The sequence below is a fragment of the Phymastichus coffea genome, unplaced genomic scaffold, assembly GCF_024137745.1.
Source record: "Phymastichus coffea isolate CEN01 unplaced genomic scaffold, Cenicafe_Pcof_1.1 PCOF00082, whole genome shotgun sequence".
NCBI classification, from domain to species: Eukaryota; Metazoa; Arthropoda; class Insecta; order Hymenoptera; family Eulophidae; genus Phymastichus; species Phymastichus coffea.
Genome location: NW_026706893.1, coordinates 411,288 through 429,490, shown reverse-complemented (window position 1 = coordinate 429,490; position 18,203 = coordinate 411,288). Strand labels below are relative to the sequence as shown.

General features: G+C 33.9%; 1 protein-coding gene across 1 annotated transcript; it reads right to left on the bottom strand.

Moving 5' to 3' along the window:
- Positions 1–7,602: 7,602 nt before the first annotated feature.
- LOC131668653 (ankyrin repeat and KH domain-containing protein mask-like) lies at positions 7,603–10,388 on the bottom strand. The gene is made up of 3 exons (XM_058943004.1): positions 10,152–10,388; positions 9,306–10,067; positions 7,603–9,225 (listed from the first exon to the last, which is right to left on the bottom strand). Exons 2-3 carry the CDS (start codon positions 10,059–10,061, stop codon positions 8,410–8,412), a joined length of 1,572 nt encoding a protein of 523 aa, XP_058798987.1. The 5' UTR covers positions 10,062–10,067; positions 10,152–10,388; the 3' UTR covers positions 7,603–8,409.
- Between the last annotated feature and the right edge of the window lie 7,815 nt (positions 10,389–18,203).

The window sequence follows — 18,203 nt, the reverse complement described above, 5'->3', positions numbered from 1 at the left end:
AGAATATCGCAGATCATGAAGTAATGAGGTGTATTTGTATTCAAAGATCGTTATGATAATCGCAATCAGACGTCATTTATAGTTTAGATTCGATTGAGATTTGAAAAAGTTTTATGATGATTTTTTCAGCAAATATCAGCATTTTCACAATTAAGCATTTTTTAAATTAAATGTTTTATAGATACGCAACATTCTATTAGCAAGTGACTGTATATTTGAAAACTAACATAAAATTCTATGCGTTTCAATTGAAAAAGAGTATGCCTAAGGCATTGCCTTAATATCTAATTAAGTTAGTAGAGCAGAGATTTAAAAGAGCGATGATTATCTCCTTCGTTATACCTACATCGGTTAATATTAACACGTCACGTGCATGTGATTTTACATCTGTGTAAACGTTGCAAATCCACAGCTACTTTATAAAATCAATGGCCTGCCTCTTCTTCGCGAGCGAGATAACGTAATCAAAAGTATCCAAAAGCGATTCTTATCTTGATATATACCTTAAGAAACTTCAGCGTTATATATAGATGCTTACAAGATCGGCTTGTTTTCCACACGAAACATTTCCATCTTCGTTTCGTACGCAAATCAACCAAGCGTGTGTAAGGCTTTTATAAGTAAAAGAGAAATGGTATAAGCCAATGATGATAAGATTCAATTAGCAGCGCCCGACTTCAGCGTATATATAATTCGACGCATACACAAAAAAGAAGAAGAATATTGTCAGAGCTGACATGCAAATTTAATGTTATTTACATACGCGCTCACTCTTATTTGCTTTTCGGTCTTACAATTTTGTTAGCAAACTAAGACACGATTTGTTTGGTTAGATAATGGCGATTATAATATTTTTTTACTCTTCTTTTTGTCACTCTAGTTCTCATTGTACTTGGAACATCTTTCAACTAAAATCATTTGAATTTGTTAAAATAAATTATTTTTTAGCTCATGTATAAAATGAGATATCATTTTGAGAATAATAATAGGCAATATTGACTAGATCCATTTATATAATAACATTTTTCAAACACTTTATTCGTTTAAAATTATAAAGAACAATAATTTTTAGTTTACAACATATTTACATTTATTAATCGAACTATGACAAAAAAAATCTATTGTTTCTATTTCAAATAAACATGTTATATATGAATGTAATATTTACTTGCACTATATAATTTATGTTCTATTACATTTCAACAAAATTATCGATACTGATCTTTGACAAATTTACATCAAACCGTTGTTCACGTATGTCAAATATGTAACTTCAAAATTAATTAAACTATATCGTTATAAAATTAGTGTACAGTTTGAGTTTCATAATACCAATCGCAATGTTGTGGTATTGATTATATTTTTCACGCAATTTATCTTTTCAACATTGTAGTATCAATTAAAATATAACTCTTTCACTTTCAAAAGACTTTTTTACGTCTAGTCAATTAACTCGCACGAATCTTTAAAAGCACATTTGAATATTCAACGGTAGTTCAGATGATCGCAAAGTTTGAAAAAGCAAAAATGTCGACACGATGCTCTTACCTGATGGCTAAAACATTATGAAAAAAAAACATAGTAATATCTAATAAAATTTGTTTAGTTCATCCGCACGCGTGTATGTTATAATATTTTACCGCTACCACATAGATCTTTCAGGATTTATCTCCGACATTTTTACGAGCGAGCGAAAAAATTTCGTAGAAAACACAAAGTAAGATACACGCAACCAATTATTACTCTCGCAAAAAGTAATTTGTTAACGGGTAATTTTCCCCAATTGGTAGACAAGTCGACTGTATAGACAAGTACTGTTTATTTATGATCATACACGTTGCAGATTCCAACAACGCGTAATAGTTAGCGAGGTGTCCCAGGTCCCCCGACAATGCGTCTTTTAAGGAGTGGGAAAATAGCTGCATTTACTTGAACAAAATTACGCTTAACTACTTCCTGTTTGACTATCGGCGAGAAATGAGGATTTGCTCTGCCCTATCCTGCATTCGCTTAGGCGCGTTATTTTCCGATTGGGAAATTTCGTGCCACAAACACAAACACTAGCGAAGATGGTGCAAGCGCAAACAGCTCAAAAGTATGCCTTTTCGACAATGGTTCGGCGCATTCTTTCCGCATTTATGCTTGCTATTGAGAAACTATTGTTTTCGACAAATGACGTCTCTGGTCTTAAATTTGAGTTTTCGACAGGTTAGCATTGCCAAATGGACAACAATCCAGAAACAAATCATTTTTACATTGCTTGCAAAGGCAATTTTTGAAAACCATTTTTTTTTCAATCCGAAAAGTAATTATTTTAATTATACAGATTTGAAATCCAGCTAATTGATAATTTGTTTGGCCTAACGATTGACGTCCTCAAATAGAACGCAGACAAGTAAGTAAACATCCATCAAACAAATGGATAAAAAGATTCATGCAAAAATCAGACTGGCTTGCAATCCAGCATTTCCATTGTTCAAACGCATTAAGCCACTAAAAGCCGACTTTTCAGTCAGCACTCTTGTAGCGCGGTCGCACGCAAGAGAAGAGAAAAAGTCTGGAATTCCGTGGCAGTAGCTCAACAGCCGCATTTCAGCGGTCGATCTTTTGTCGCGGTTTTTTTAGCAAGAGAACAATTCTTTTCGACTACGTATTGTGTATCGACGCGTCGCAGCTAATACAGCATCATAATAGAGTGAAGTAACCGTGAGTTGGTGGGAAAGGTGGCTATTACTTAACCGCCATTAGCATAGCGATGAGGCGACTCGTCTAGACGAGTCACCTCGGCGATAACGGAACTTCCCACCCTCTTTGAAGCCGCTCGCGCGCGGCCTGCTATTTGCATGAGTTTTCTACGATGATGGTAAGGGCACCGCGCCTTCGCACTCACAGAGAGCTTTTAACTTCACTTGAATTTCGCATCTGCTAACTGGAAGGTATTTATAGGCTATGTGCTCCGATGGATAATACAGTTCACAAAAAATGACTCGTTCTAGTCATAAAAAAATCGCTTCGGCCTCGCTTTCCTATTATTCTACGATGGTGGCTTCACAAAGGTCTTTATGCTCGCGCATTACGTCCGAGTGTTCTCTGGAGCAATCTCGCGACTTTTTTTTACAGCGGCATTAGGTGAGCCAGGTAAATGAAATAGCAATCTTAAAGTATTCCCAAAAGTAAACATTTATTGGCAATGAGGAAGCATTAAAAAAAACTACGACCATGCGTGCCACGAAGGAAAAATCTGTTATGAAGATCCAGCGCCTCATCAGATAAACGCGATAGCTGCTGGTATAGAAAACTGGCGTAATCCGCCTCGCAGATATCGAATCTTTCCGTTCGCTTTCTCGCATCCGCGCGACCTGTTGCAGTTGAGCGCTCGCAACGCCAAAGCGATGATCGTTCTCGCGGTGCGGCTTCCGCCGATCAGGACAGATTTTGAGCAAAGGTGCGACGACGTCTACGACATTGCGCAATGGAATTTACATAAACGACATTGCCGTGTCGGCGAGCAAGCGAGTTCAACGCTATGGGTATCTTTCGGCAAGTATAGCGATATGATCCGGTAATAACTAGTTGTTGAATATCTTCATACTTTTGTTAAATATTAAATTAATTAGATTATAATCTTATTTGAATAAAGATAATCTTCGACAGTTTCAGATGGAGCATTGAATTTATGTTTCACGTTAAAATTAACGGGCTGCTTATTTTCTTCATCGTGACAAATTTATTTTACAAGACATTTGTTCACGTACGATTAAAATCAAATAAGAGAATTGCGGTAAAAAAGGAAGCATGAAGTATTCCAAGGAAGGATTCAATAAACTTTCTTCTTAAAGAGAATAGCGTCGGTCATCATAAAAGAACAAGTATCCCGAATAAATTGCATAGAGTTAGTTTTGAAATTCATGGCGGTACATTAATTTTTATTAGCAATATTATATGGTTAAACAAGTTTACATTTCTATTGTAATAAAGTTGGAGCAACCACAATAGAGTTTTATAGTTGGCGTGTGCATAAAAACTTTACTCACTTCCACATCAAAACAATAAAACAAAAGACTGCATTTGCTGTTTAAGATTTTATGGTTTTGAAGGGCTTTCAAGTTTGTATGTCTATTTAACATTCATTCAATGAAGTTGTAAACAAATGCCATAACTCGTTTTTCCATTTTAAACTTGTATTTCGATGGCTTTATATAACGTGATCAATATATACATTGAAAATAAGCTTCTTAAGCAGTGTACACGAGCATGAAAAAATGCGTTAACGTCCATTGAAAAGTAATAAACTCAGCGTCAATCAATCTTGCACAGTGTTAAAAAATCACTGTGATCTAATTCAATATTCAATAACCCGAAGCGCATCTCCGTGTGAATTAATGTGCAGGTACAAGCTCCAACGACTGTGCCAGCGGCGACGCGTTCATGATTCGGGTAACTGGACTGCGACGTACGCTATGCAGCACGCTCGATTTGCAGTGCTGGATATAGCCAGGGGAACTGGTTCATTACGGAGAGCATTACGCGCAAGATTAGAGCGCGTGGCTTCCTGGCACATCTCAAAGCCAAGTCCTAGTTACGACGATTCACTTGTGCTTTCTTGCGCGCTGCCGACGCGCCGCGCCAGCGAGGGTCTACTTTCACGTGCCGCCGCCACTAGTCGAGATTCGCTCGGCGCCGTTTTGCAAACGAGGCGTGCTCAATTTACTTTTAGAGCGCATAATTACGTTTCATTGTTTGCAAAGTCTTGTAGGTGCAATGTCTCAAACTACCTAAACGAGTAAAGTTCTAGGGCTTAATGGCTAAGATTGCTTTATCCCACGGTTTTTTGCAATCACATTTCAATTTGCAAGATGCACTTGAATTTAACTTTATCGTTAAATTTCATCAAATGTTCTACTTTTCATATTTTTTCTGTAATATCAGTTATAACTGAATACTTTGAACCGATATTGGAAAACTTTATATGACGTATTGTGTAAGAAAAACGCTATTTATTTTCAATTTCGTTATTTTCTTATTTTCAAAATTTTTGACTATGTTTCAATGGTTTGAGACATTACTTTAATACTGTGCCATCAAGAAAACTTTAAAGTCATTTATTTTTGAAGTTTAACAATATACAATTTTAAAAGTTATAGCAAACATTAATTTATCTAATTTTCTATAATTTTTCATTTCTACTATTTAGGTAGATTAGTAAAAAAGTAACATGTGAGAAAACTTATTTATAAATCGACAAATATACATATGAATACGTAAATAATTAATGGAAGACAAAAGGGAAAGTACTATTGTTTGTCTTCTCCAATGAAGATTATAAAAAATGGGTGGCTTAAAAAAATTACAATTTTACTCGAATGGCTGATGAATATTAAAATGCAAGATGTCGACAATTAATAACAACCACCAGCAATAAACCTACAGAAAATACCAATATTAGTTACACTTTATAAGGTTAGTAGAACTATGTCATAACGGTAAAACATCATTTATTATGAAGAATTGAAGATCGCAAGTGGATAGTGAATTTTTCATGGTACCACAGTAGGTGGAATCTCTGAAACCATAAAATTAAAAAATTCAAGGTTGAAACTCACTTATATAAATCAATTCTAATATCCCTACTAAAATAATGCTAAAAAAAAGTTTAAGCTATTTTATGAAAAAAGCAGATTTTGGAACATTTTCAAATACAAATATTCCATGTAATGTGACGGTAAAAAATTAATGTTTACCCGATGGCTTCAAAGATACAAAAACGAATAGATTTTTTGATAAATTTCGTAATAAATTTATTATAGATGAAATTACAAATATTTTATACTGTATGGAAATTCACGTAAAAAATCAAATTAAAATTTGCAAATTTACTTGGTATTCAATTGTTCACGGCTATACGAGTAATGTAATCTTTTTATGTAACATAAAAGCGCTGTTACTTTTCTGATAACAATTTCTATTCAATGAAATACGTATGTAAACATTGACGGTCATGAGGTTGAGATACACTGTTACGGAAAGAAATTCGTGATCATATAGTTTAGTACTTTATCTAACGACTGTGGAAAAGTCTATTCTTGTCTAGTGTGAGAGTTACATACGAGCGAAGAAGGGTGGAAAAGCGCACGAGATAAAAATCTCTTTTTCGAGCATATTAATTGCAGATATTTTTCAAAGCAACATTTGGAAAGCTCGAACTTGGGCGTACATTTTTCGCCGAGCTTGCAGAAAAGTCGAACTTTCCGCTCGGCGTGTTAAAATGATTTGTTCGGAAATCGTAGAGTTGAAAAATTTTGCGATTCTGAGATCTTGAACTGTCCATTTTTTTAGATTTACTCGTATACAGCAGGTACCGGCCAAAAGATTACTTTATTCACTATTCTCATCCAGTTTTTATGGTTAAGCTGGAGATAACACGACCAATCAAAATACGAGCGACTGTTGCACTTTGCAGAAAGCTTGTTCTTTTTCGCCAATGTATAGAAAAGCCTAGTTAGTGATTCAAATAATCGAGTTCCAATTTAATTAATATAATACATTTATATATATGAGCTAATCCCCGAAAATTTTGAAATTTGATATTAAAAAAAAAATTTTTTTTTTTTCAAAGCACAGCTTCCAGGATCTTTTTTTCTCTTTTAGTTAGATTTAAATAACATGAAAAAATACAAGCTCATGTTTTTTTCAGAATCTTTTTTTCACAAAACAGCATAATTGACGGAGACTGGAAATTTTGTAGGTGTCGAAAAAAAAATACATTAAATAATAATAATTCTGCCGCTTTTGCCTTTCTATATCTCTCTTGGCATTCACTTTGTCACGTTTCAATTGTTTATTTTTTTCTTTGGTACTAATATCATCCATTCTGAAAAAAATTACGAGCAACTGCTGTGCTCATATCACATACTTACTGCCCGAGAGTCAGGACGACACTGAATTTTTCGCGCGACTTTCAGTGTTTGCTTACATATTTCAGTAGACGCACAATTCGCTCTATCTGTTTTGAAAGCGAAATGAGAGTTATAGGTATAATGAGCTTATACATGAATTCATTCATTATATCATATCGATGTTAGACTTTTATAATTTTTATAATTGCATCTTACCAGTCAACGCAATGTATATGCAACTTAAGCACGGTTTAAATATCATGTAAAAACAATAAATATAAATTGGCTTTGGGTTATATATCAATCTGAAAGGTATTTTTATTGTGCCAATAAAAAATGTCTTTTTTCAACATGAGCGGCGCACCGACTACGCCAACTACTAAAGTGTTCAACTCGGATAATTTACAAGGCACAAGCATAACAAAAATAGATTTAGATTAGTAATTTAGAGTAGAACACACTCTAAGTATTTATGTATGAGTTCCAACAAACTTATTTGCAAAAAAAAATAAAGTCTACGAAGTTTTCGATTTTTTTATAAAGTGAATTTCACTTACATTTGAATTTTTTATTTTGTGTCTAATAGAAGCACATGCATGAGACCGATTTTATTACAATAATATGGTGAAGATTAACTTACAAAAAAATTTTGAAGCAATTTGTTCAAGACTTTTTTTTTACAATACAAAGAATCAAATTTTCTATAGCGAGTAACACATTAAATTGTTGCACAAACGATACAATTTCGATTTATAGCTTTATATCTATAATTGATGGCCTAAAATAAATTAATCGAGGTTGTTAGTCATCATTTTTTGAACAAAAAACCTTTTTTCAAATTTCGAATTCCTCTTAGTATAGCCCGAATATCATGGAGTAACTTAAATTTTTAAAGTTTTAGGGATTTGCTCATATACATATGCGATTGCGTGATATAACATAATGACGCGGGTACATAGTTCTCAATGCGCACGGCGCGCTCGATATTTATGATCTCGTTAAGATGCTAATATTATATAATAATCATTCAACGGAAATTAGTACACACGATCATTATTTACATTCTACTTTATTTTTATAGAAAAATGATCGAATACATTATTGTTGCAATTTTTTTGAACAAAATTTTATTTATCACTTCTAATTATAAACAATAAAAATATAGTATTATACAATGAAAAGGACTTTTTCGTTTCAACTAATAAAACGATAATTCTACAATTATAACTACCGGGTTCAGGTATTTTATTACTTTAATGATCAAATTTTTACCCCACAGCCAGCAAGTTATGGGATAAAAATTAGCAATTGTTCAAACGATAATTGATGTGCCATCGAAATCACATCCAATACATCAAAATAATTGCATGTTATTTTGTAAATTTGCAGAAAAATTCGACCAGATTAATTTATTCACTTTCATTCATGTAGAAGAAATAGATAACTGGTCCAACGACAAGCGTCACCTGTGACCATTCGATTTACGTGAATACACATTTGTATGATGTATACATTATGTAACTTTGTTCTTTGAACAATGCATATAAAAAAAATAGATAACTCTTTCTAATGCAAGATTTGGCAAACAAGGTAGCAATACTTCGTAGAGAAGTTCCTCTATGTCGCTCAATTGACATCTACGCTTTTCAGCATTCTCCAATAAAAAGACCATGTCGTCGTAATAATTTAGGAATTCTAATTTTGTTAGCCTATTTATATAGTTGTTCATAAATATGGTACTTCTAATCATGAAGGACAGTTCATCCTCGCTCATTGAAAAAATAGAAAAAAAGGAAATGCCACGAATAATGTTTGCCTTTTCCATCTTTTCCAATTCGTTCAAGCACTGATTATAGTATTCATGCATTTTAGAGGAACTCATCACAAGCTGCAAATCTCTTTTATTAACTGTCGTTCCTTTTAGCGTTAAAAGCGCGAAATGCTTTATGAACAACTGGTGCGTTTCGGTGAGATCTTCAATGAAGCTGATTATAGAAAACGCAGTTCGTCTCCGACTATCGACGAGATTGACGTCAGCTCCGTAGCGCAATAATAGCCGAATATTTTCTACAAGTCCCTTTTCACATGCGCCATGAATAGCATAACCCCCGTCATATATCGAAAGCGATGTTGGAAAATTGACTTTCGCACCAGCGCGGATCAGATATTCGGCAATATCTGTTCTAAGTAATTGTGATGCTGCAGATAATGGTAACTCAAATGCCAATTGGGTGTTAATCATATAGTTAAATGTCGACATTTCGTAAGATCCTTGTATAGGTGGTACACGTGCGTTCACGTCAAAGCCGTATTTTATAAGTAATTTCACCTGTGAATATCAATTAAAAACTATTTAAGTATATGTCTCAACGTAATTTCAGTAAAAGCCAAGTGTTTCATGAGACTTACCATTTCAAATTTTTCCATGCGTATAGCACGTATGAGCGTACGGCCTTTTCGATCTATTTGTGCGGCTGGTAAGTTAAATTTTAAAAGTATCTCGACAAGTGGTAGTACGTTACTCTCAGCATAATCTACACCGCCACAGCGTAGTAGTAACTCTTCGACCCGCTCGGTCCTCGATCCCTCGTGGAGGAATACACAGACGAGCAAATTCACTAACTCTTTTGGTGCAAAATACTGAGAGGCTCTCATGATGGAAGTACCCGTTAATTGTACTCCTTTTCTCAGAAGTTCCTTGATCAAGCTAACCGGACATCCTGCCTCAATGGCTTGCTGAAGAACTGTTACTCCGTGGCCGTCACGAGCATTCACATCAGCACCACGTTCGATCATTTCCACGGCCAGTCGATGATGCCGTGCATGTTTACTTTTCACGAGCTCGTGAAGGAAACTCGAACAGCCGGCGGCTGTCGGTCCCTTTACAGTGAGATCTGCGCCCGAAGCGACCAACATCGACGCAATTTTCCCATCATCTTTCAACACTGCATCCCAAAGTATCCTGCCGCCATCGCTACAATTTAGCTGAGGTTTTCGCTTAAGAAGATAAGTCACCCTGTCTCGGTCTCCTGATTCAACTGCCTTTTTTAACCGTGTAAGGGTATTTTTTTGTTCACTTCCCAAGTCACTTGATTGCTTTTTAACTGGTATTGCATTGCAAAAACCTGGACAGGTGGAAAACCATCCGCTGATGCATCCACCCATATTGACCTAATAGGTATACGTAGCAAGGAAAAAAGCGAATTCTTATAAAATTTGTTAATGCATCTAATAAATATCTATGATTGAACTTACCAATAGCAAATCAAGGATGCAATTACTTCGTCAATACATTCTTTTCATAAAGTATGGCAAAACAAATGTTGTCCGCGAATTAAAAAAATGTAAAAATTTCGATGAGAGCTAAAAATAGCATAACAACGGGCACGCAGAGCCGATATATCAGATACACGCACGCACACACACATATTTCTCGCTACGCGAGCCACTATTACGACTAATACTTAATCCGAGTATGAAATCGTGATGCAGATTGATCCTCTTAAGAAGCTATTAAGATGTAATACAACATTGTAATCCATTTAACACGAGTAAATAGTGAAACGCTGCCATAAATCAAGAATATTATTTAGTAAAGGGTAAATTGATCATCGCAAGTTTCCAAGAAAAGAAAGAGTTTAAGAACCTGCATTGTTTAAAAATAAGCATTTCATATAAGTATTCAATATTCTAGCATGATAATACGTAACAAAGGCCAATACTGTTTCTTTATCTACCTTACTTAAGAATAAAAGTCTAAATGAAAATTTGAATCTGTAATTGATTATCTTACAATTATCATTTTTCATTACAGAATACTAATATGCTTCTCATTTACACAGTAATATCTGTATAGTTATGATCTTCAAACCTGTGCCAAATAAGTTGTATTCTGTACGAACAATGGCATCGCTTATAGAGCCTGACTTGCAACTCACTACCGCAGACATGAGCTGGAAAGAAAGGGATTACGTTTCAGTTAGTTCTGAGGCTAATATCAATCCAAACGCCTATATTGTTCTTCTTACAACTATTAAAAATTTGAAAACTGTCCAATAAGCTCTAGAGCAAAATCTTGATAGAGTAAAAATATTCCTTGAAAAAATAGGTCTCGCCTTGTCTCTTCAAAAACATTTTTTTTATGTATACCAAAGTAATGACGCAAAAAAAATTTTTTAATATTTAATACTCAGCTTCTGTATAAGTCTAGATGAGTAGCTAAAATAATAGTAGATATGAAAATCTTCTAGCAGAAAAAAATTATATTAAAAAGATTTATTCGCAAACAAGTTATCGTCAAATCACTGACTACTGAAATTTTCACTTTCTCGATCAAATTCTCCAACATTAATTTCAATAGAAAGTAAAAACAATATATTCGCTCTTAAATGCTTGGATCTACTGACCTAGGATATTATTTTTGATGTTTAAGGCATAGTGTAAATTATTTCCGAAGATATGATGCACGTTTTTGTTATATATTTTAGCGTAGAATCCAGACGGTGTTATTAGATTTATCATAAAGCCTAGTTTAATAGCGTGAGAAGAAAATAAATCGAGCGTATCAATAGTCTTTTTATTGAAATTAGTTCTAACTAAAATTTGAATGTAATAGGTCAAGATTTGAAAAGAATAATCGAGACGTGTAATTTTTCGATTTTTCGTTACTTTTTCAATTGTTGAAATAATAATTGCGATCGAATGATTCCAGCTTTAATTATAAAGCTTTATGACAACGTTCGTCTTTATTAAATTTAATAAAGATGCAACGACATAACCGAATTGCAGTTTTTGAAAAGTGAACAAGTTTTTCTGATTTGATTTCTATTGGAATGAAATCGATTGCGAATAGTAGTTACAGTCTAAGCCGTGTAACTTTGTATCGGTTTCCAATACCCATTTTATGAGTTTTCCTTTGGTAAAAAAAGATTGATATGTTCGACTTGAAGAGAATGTGCAATCACTTCGCCAATTTCTTAATAGCAGTGCAACCAAACGAGTTTCATCATGTAACTATTCTTCCTCTCTTCATCTACTTCATAACAGTGCTAACGTCGAGAGTAGTTGTCTTCCTGCAAGTAAACACAAAGAATCCAGTGAACAAAAACCAGTATCTTTTACAGATTCTTGCAGGTATTCAGTTTAACTTTCCAGCATGTTGGAGCAGGAAACATTGCCCATTGAGATTTATCGTGCTCAATTTTTTCTTTCCAACGACTTCTCACCCAAAGCATCAACCAATCACTAGAGCTCTTTTTTTCTCTATCTCTCTCCTTCCATACGGTCTGTATTTGATTTTTTTCATTACAAATCGCCTTCGCGGTTCACCGAGATATGCCAGACGTACGATACGCTGGGTACGGAAAATGCTTATTATGGAGCATGGATTAGAAAGCAATTTGCCGAGCAAGAAGCTGCGTAGTACGATTGTTCTATGATTATTCATCATGAAATCGTAAAAACGCAATTGGAAGTGTGTATTTACCGTGAATGGAATTGTAAAAAAACTTCTGCGTGTGCAGCTAATTTTTATCTCAACGAATACAAACACGAGTCTTGAATCTGTTACCAAGACCGTCGTTTTCTAAACGTTATTATCGTGCAAAATTATATATAAAACATCTCTGGATTTTATAAATTATTTTAAGCACATATTTTTCAATGAATCACACTTGAATTTATACTTCATTATGAATCTCAATCGTTCAACGCATATTCTTATGCCCATAAATTATATCAGCTAAGTTCGCCAATACAAACCAAATGAATTAGCGATTCGTCGTGTAACCTGACTGATCATTAATATCTGGTGAGGTCCAATGATTTTCCTTGGGCAAACGAGCCATGACTACTCCACGTAATCCGTCAGTCTTGGGGCGTTGAATACGTGGATATAGCTCGGGTTCACGATCGCAGTGTGAAGGCGAGCGCACGTGGCCAAGGCGACGAGCAGCGCGTCCGGCAGGATAATCACTCGAGTGCGGCTTTCACAGATAATTATACCGTTTACGGGTACGAATGGCATCTCTTTCTCTCACGCGAGTTGAAAATCACTAAATTGCGCCTAGGATTAATGCCAGCGGAAGTTACATTATCTAGCTTTTTATAGGACTAACTTATGACACATTGTTTCAACTTTTGGTAATCCAATTCTAAATTTGTTCCGTCATTGAATGAGGTAAAATATAGTTCTTCGTGCAAAGGGTGGATTAATTTTGTCTAAAGGTAGCTTATTTTGGTAAAAAATGTGAAAAAGACACAATGAAGTTCAGTTACATGCAACAGGGAAGATAAGACCTAATTTGTGGCACGAAATCAGTTAACGCTCGTTCATTCAACTTGGTTGTACAAAATAAAAATTACATATTAATTCAAAATTGTCAATGTTGGAGCTATATTCGATAATTCAATAGGTAATTGTTTAATGCAGTTAATATATTCGCACGTTGGTAAAGTAGTTTCTGGTTCGGGTACGCAGTCGCTTACTGATGAATGAGGACACTGCATACGTAAGTACCTGCGCATCAATATCCCACAGGACACTATTCGATCAATTTTCTCATTAATCTTAAGCACTGATACTTCTACGCCTTATTAATTCATACGACGAAATTTTTTATTCCAATAAAAAATAATTATTTTTACAATATTTTTCAAATTCACATGTAAATAATCTCAATAAAAAATATTATACTTTACGTTTTTTCGAAGAAGAAACTGCGTCTAATTCTGCGACATTAACATGAATTTTTAATTAACGCTTTCTCTATTAGTTATTTTTTTATGAGAAATGTCCTCCTCCATGTAAACTGTTTAATCCTCGCCACGCATTATCCCAAAGATTGTTTGCTGATCTACGTTACGTAGACTCGCTTGGGTAGCTTAACGTGTATTATTAACTCATTCTTGGAAAGGTCATCCTGTGTCAGCACCACGCCTAAGAAAACATTTTGAAAATATCTGTTATAACGAATGAGTATTGCTGTATGCCAATAGGATGATCAAATACCATTAAAGAATTAGATGATTTGAATTTTTAAGCGTATGGTAAATTGATTTTAGAACTTTGCTTGAAGATAAATAGCCCATGTGTTTGCAGTATTTACAAAATACTCGTAATTTATTCCATACGTATAAGACCGCTAAAATAGGAGGAATTTTATGCGTTAAGTTTGATAGCTCAATATTGATTAAAATAATATTAGCATTCAAGGGATACTTCACTCATTCATGGATACTCGATTAAATTGTACTATATATTAATAGAATTTAGCTCTTCCTAGTTACCCATAATGAAATAATTAAATTAATGCACTTTTGACCTTCAATTGACAATAAAATATAATTCATTCCTACTAAATAAAAAAAATACTGACAACTTCTAAACAATAACGCAAAAGGATTACATTCTGAAAAATAAAGCAGATGTACGTATAGAACGAAGATGAAAGAAAAAACCATTGAAATGAGAGAGCGAAGTTTCATCTGGAACAGTGATTGAAGATGATTCGTTGGTAGGAACAACTCGGTCGAGGTTACAAGCGTAAATTATGCTCGCATACTTACTTTCCAGTCAGATCCACTACGAATCTGAACGTATGATGATTCGAGTACAAGATTGTCGTTTCAGAACCGTACATGATGATTGCAATTTAGCAAATCCGTTTTTTTTTTATTAAACGTACGTTGCTCTTGTTTCGCAAACATTACACAGAGTACACAAAGCTTACATTGGTTTTATTTTTATTATTCATTGGTAGTGAGATAATTGATTAGGACGATAGGTATAAATTACATCTAAATTATCAACAAAATATTAAAAAATTTGAGATTGTGAATCAGTCGATCAATAAATTTCATATATTAATCTTTTTTAAATTGCTAATACATAAAAAAAGAAACATCTTTTCTATTATACAATGCAGTGTGAATTTCAAATATAAGAATGAACAGAAAAATTTATTCTGAAGAGACTTTATACAAAAGACATGGAACTTACTGTAACAATGAGGGATTATCTGAAAATCGGAATTAAAGAAGTAAAAAAGTTCGATCATTCGTTACGGCGGAAAGACAACAGGAAATTTGCGACAGCCTGCGGCGTTAGGAATTGGCTTCGCCGGAATTCAGCTTCTTGTCGCTTTTGTCACTCGCGGGCGCAAGTGTTCTTTTACGCACTACTTCGTATCCCCAATATACTTTGCCTAGTTGTATCTTGCAACTCGCAGTTACTTGCTGAACAAACATTCGACGGTGACGACTCGAAATAGATGTAATTGCACGCCACTCTTCTCTCCGCGGTCAGCGCATAGTTTATTTTTAGAAGAAAAGCCTAGGAAAAGAAAAAAATTAACGATGTGATATAAAACATGCCGGAAGCATGAAATTCTGTCAAACTTTTGCGGTTTGTGTAATTTTATAAGAACCGTTGCATTATTATTATTATTATTTTTATTTAGTTTCTATTTTTATTTATCAATCCCTTGAATTCCGCTGGGAAACGTTAGGTTCCTTTCGTATTTTTGGCGTACCAACAATTGTGCACAATTTTATTATACACACAAGCTATTGTGAACAACAACATAGTGTAAGAATTGCAATACGCTAGAATACTGTGCACGATAGTTTACGTATATGATAAAACCGTGCAAAATTGTCATGCCGAATTTTTCATAACTCTATTCATTACTTTTGAATAAAAAATTACGTAATGAAATCCACAAAACATTTTTTACATGTACCTTTTCAATTAACAAAAATCGAATAGATTTCTTGTTAGAACTAGCTTAGAGAATATTATATTATTTGAGATTGTTAGATTATCATATACTTTCATTTGATTGATAAACTAATTCTCAAACAAGCCGAATTATATCTAACTGGCTTCGGCGGGAGGGATAAGATAAGATTCTTTTTAAAACAACAACATACATAAGAGCATTTACGACATTTGGATTTTATTTTAGTTTTTCTGCTTCCGTTGCTTTCGACTATTCCATTGTGTCACAGTATTTATTGTTGCCGTTTACTTTTACTTTTATCTTTTTCTACTTCAGCTGGGTAAAATGCAATATCTTCAAATACGCTGGTCGGAATACAAAGGTCACAGTCAAAAGAAGAAGGTATCAAAGTAGAAAGCTCTGAATGATTTCGAAGTTGAAAAAAATTGATCGTAGCAAAAGTTTTTATACTAACACGGAAAACTTTTTATTACAGTTTAAGGCGTTGTAAAATAACGAATTTAAGAGGTTACCATTTCAATTTTAAGTTTCAAATCTAAATTATTGTATAACAAAAAAACTTGAAGCCACAATGAAAGAAGAAACTCAATTACAGCTGATAGAGACGTTTTGTATAGATGATGACGCTAGAAAGAAAAGATCTTACTAGTGGTTTGAATCAATTGTTTGTCTTTTCTATAAAGGTTCTTTTTTGTAGTTGGTAGAAAGGAAAATATTTGTTAGAGTAATAATTCCCGTACGTCAGAGTACTCATTATAGCATAGAAATGAAAGTACAAAATGCATGAATATGACGCCATTTCGTTTAGCCAACTGTGCTCACGTAATTCTTTTGCGCAGACGCGCAATCAGTTAAAAACCAATAAAGATGCAAGTCTGCAATAAAAATTACGGGTGAGAGAGACAGAGAGAAAGAGAGAGGACCAGCAGTGGCAATAAGCTAGCTACGACCGGACCGCACGGAACCCTAACTACTCATCACAATAACCAGAAGGCAATGGAAATATGTCTTTCACCCAATCATTACAATTCCTATTCCTCGTATCAAAGTTATTTATAAAAGTTTACTTACAAATATTCAATTATAAATATATAAGGTCAATAAACTTTTGACCAAGAATGAATGTTTTATGGTTTGAATAAACCAAATGAGCACAAAGCAGCTGCTAGCTAAACAGATTTTAGGTTCGGGGATAATTGAAACCTATGAACTTTTTATTACTTGATATTACGAACGTCACAACGCCGTATAGTTGTAGCAGACATTAATACGAAATTCAAATGTAGTTTCATATTAGATACATAATACAGTTCCATATTGGTTATATTTAACTGTATTACGAGTTTTACTAAAAAGTCAAAAGTTGACCATAAAATATCATCTATAAAAAGAAAGGATATACCTTTATAGTTCAGAAAAAACTTTGTCCTTGAAGTAACAGTATATCGGTCAAATAAATATAAGTAATACAATTTGAATAATGGAAAAAAGCAATAGATTTAATTCGGCGGCGTGCTGCTTGTACATTTTTACAAGTAGTTGTTTTCACAAATAATTACGCTTTAAAATAATATGAAACTGGAAAGTATACACTCTAAGCAAAAGCTCGTGATCTTGAGAGCAAATTTACAGATAATAAAAATGAGAGACACGTTTGCAATTTCAACAGGGACACATTTCTGAGAAGCTATGTCCATTAATTTGAATACTTTTGTTCCACCGCTACCATTTGTTTGCACAACAACTTATCGCATTAAAATGTTGGTGAGTATTCATGTCAGGAAATTAAGACAAAATCAATTTCGCAGGCTGAAAAAGGAAGTGCACTGTAGAAGCCATGAGAATCAACAAACCATTGCTTTATTTCCGTGGCACCTCTTTAGCTGTTGGCCTTGGATTATTTGACACATTCAATTCAAGCCACTGAATGACCGCAGTTTCAATTTCACCTTCATTTTCAATCAAGTAAAATATACACGTTTGTACACACGTGTACTTTTCAAGCATATGGAAATGTTCTGGGCGCGTCGACGTATAAAGTTGTTGATATTGCTTCACGGAATTTTTATTCCTTTAGAAATATCCTTTATTCGGATATGATGTATTTGAATGCGACGTATGACAGGAGACTGAAAGCGCGTTTTCAATATGTACGATACAATAAAAAGCGGTGATCGATTTGACGAAGTATATAACGCTTATAAATATCGTATACTGTATGAAGGTGGATATCTAAAAAAGCAATATTTGACGTAAGCATGACGTGCGAAACGCTTTACTTGTCAAAGGAATTTATTAAGTAAACAGTGTGACAGAAGTTATCTTAATATTGCTTTTAATAGCTTATGAATAGTCTCCTATAAATCTACCTACCTACATTTCTTATGTAACTATGTCGTTTTAATCAATTTTATTTTAATAATTAAGCTCGTAGATAATTAAAATAAAAACCATTACCTATTACATTATTTATATCAGATAATTGATTTTTCATGTAGATATCATGGAAGTTAGAAATCACAGAAAAAGAATTAATTCACGGAAATATCTTAATATCCTCAGAAAA

Excerpts from the sequence above, each read along its gene's own strand:
- LOC131668653 (XM_058943004.1), bottom strand. The coding sequence starts at position 10,061 with ATGGGTGGATGCATCAGCGGATGGTTTTCCACCTGTCCAGGTTTTTGC. Across the intron at positions 9,226-9,305 it reads GCATGGAAAAATTTGAAATG|GTGAAATTACTTATAAAATA; the intron begins GTAAGTCTCATG and ends TGATATTCACAG.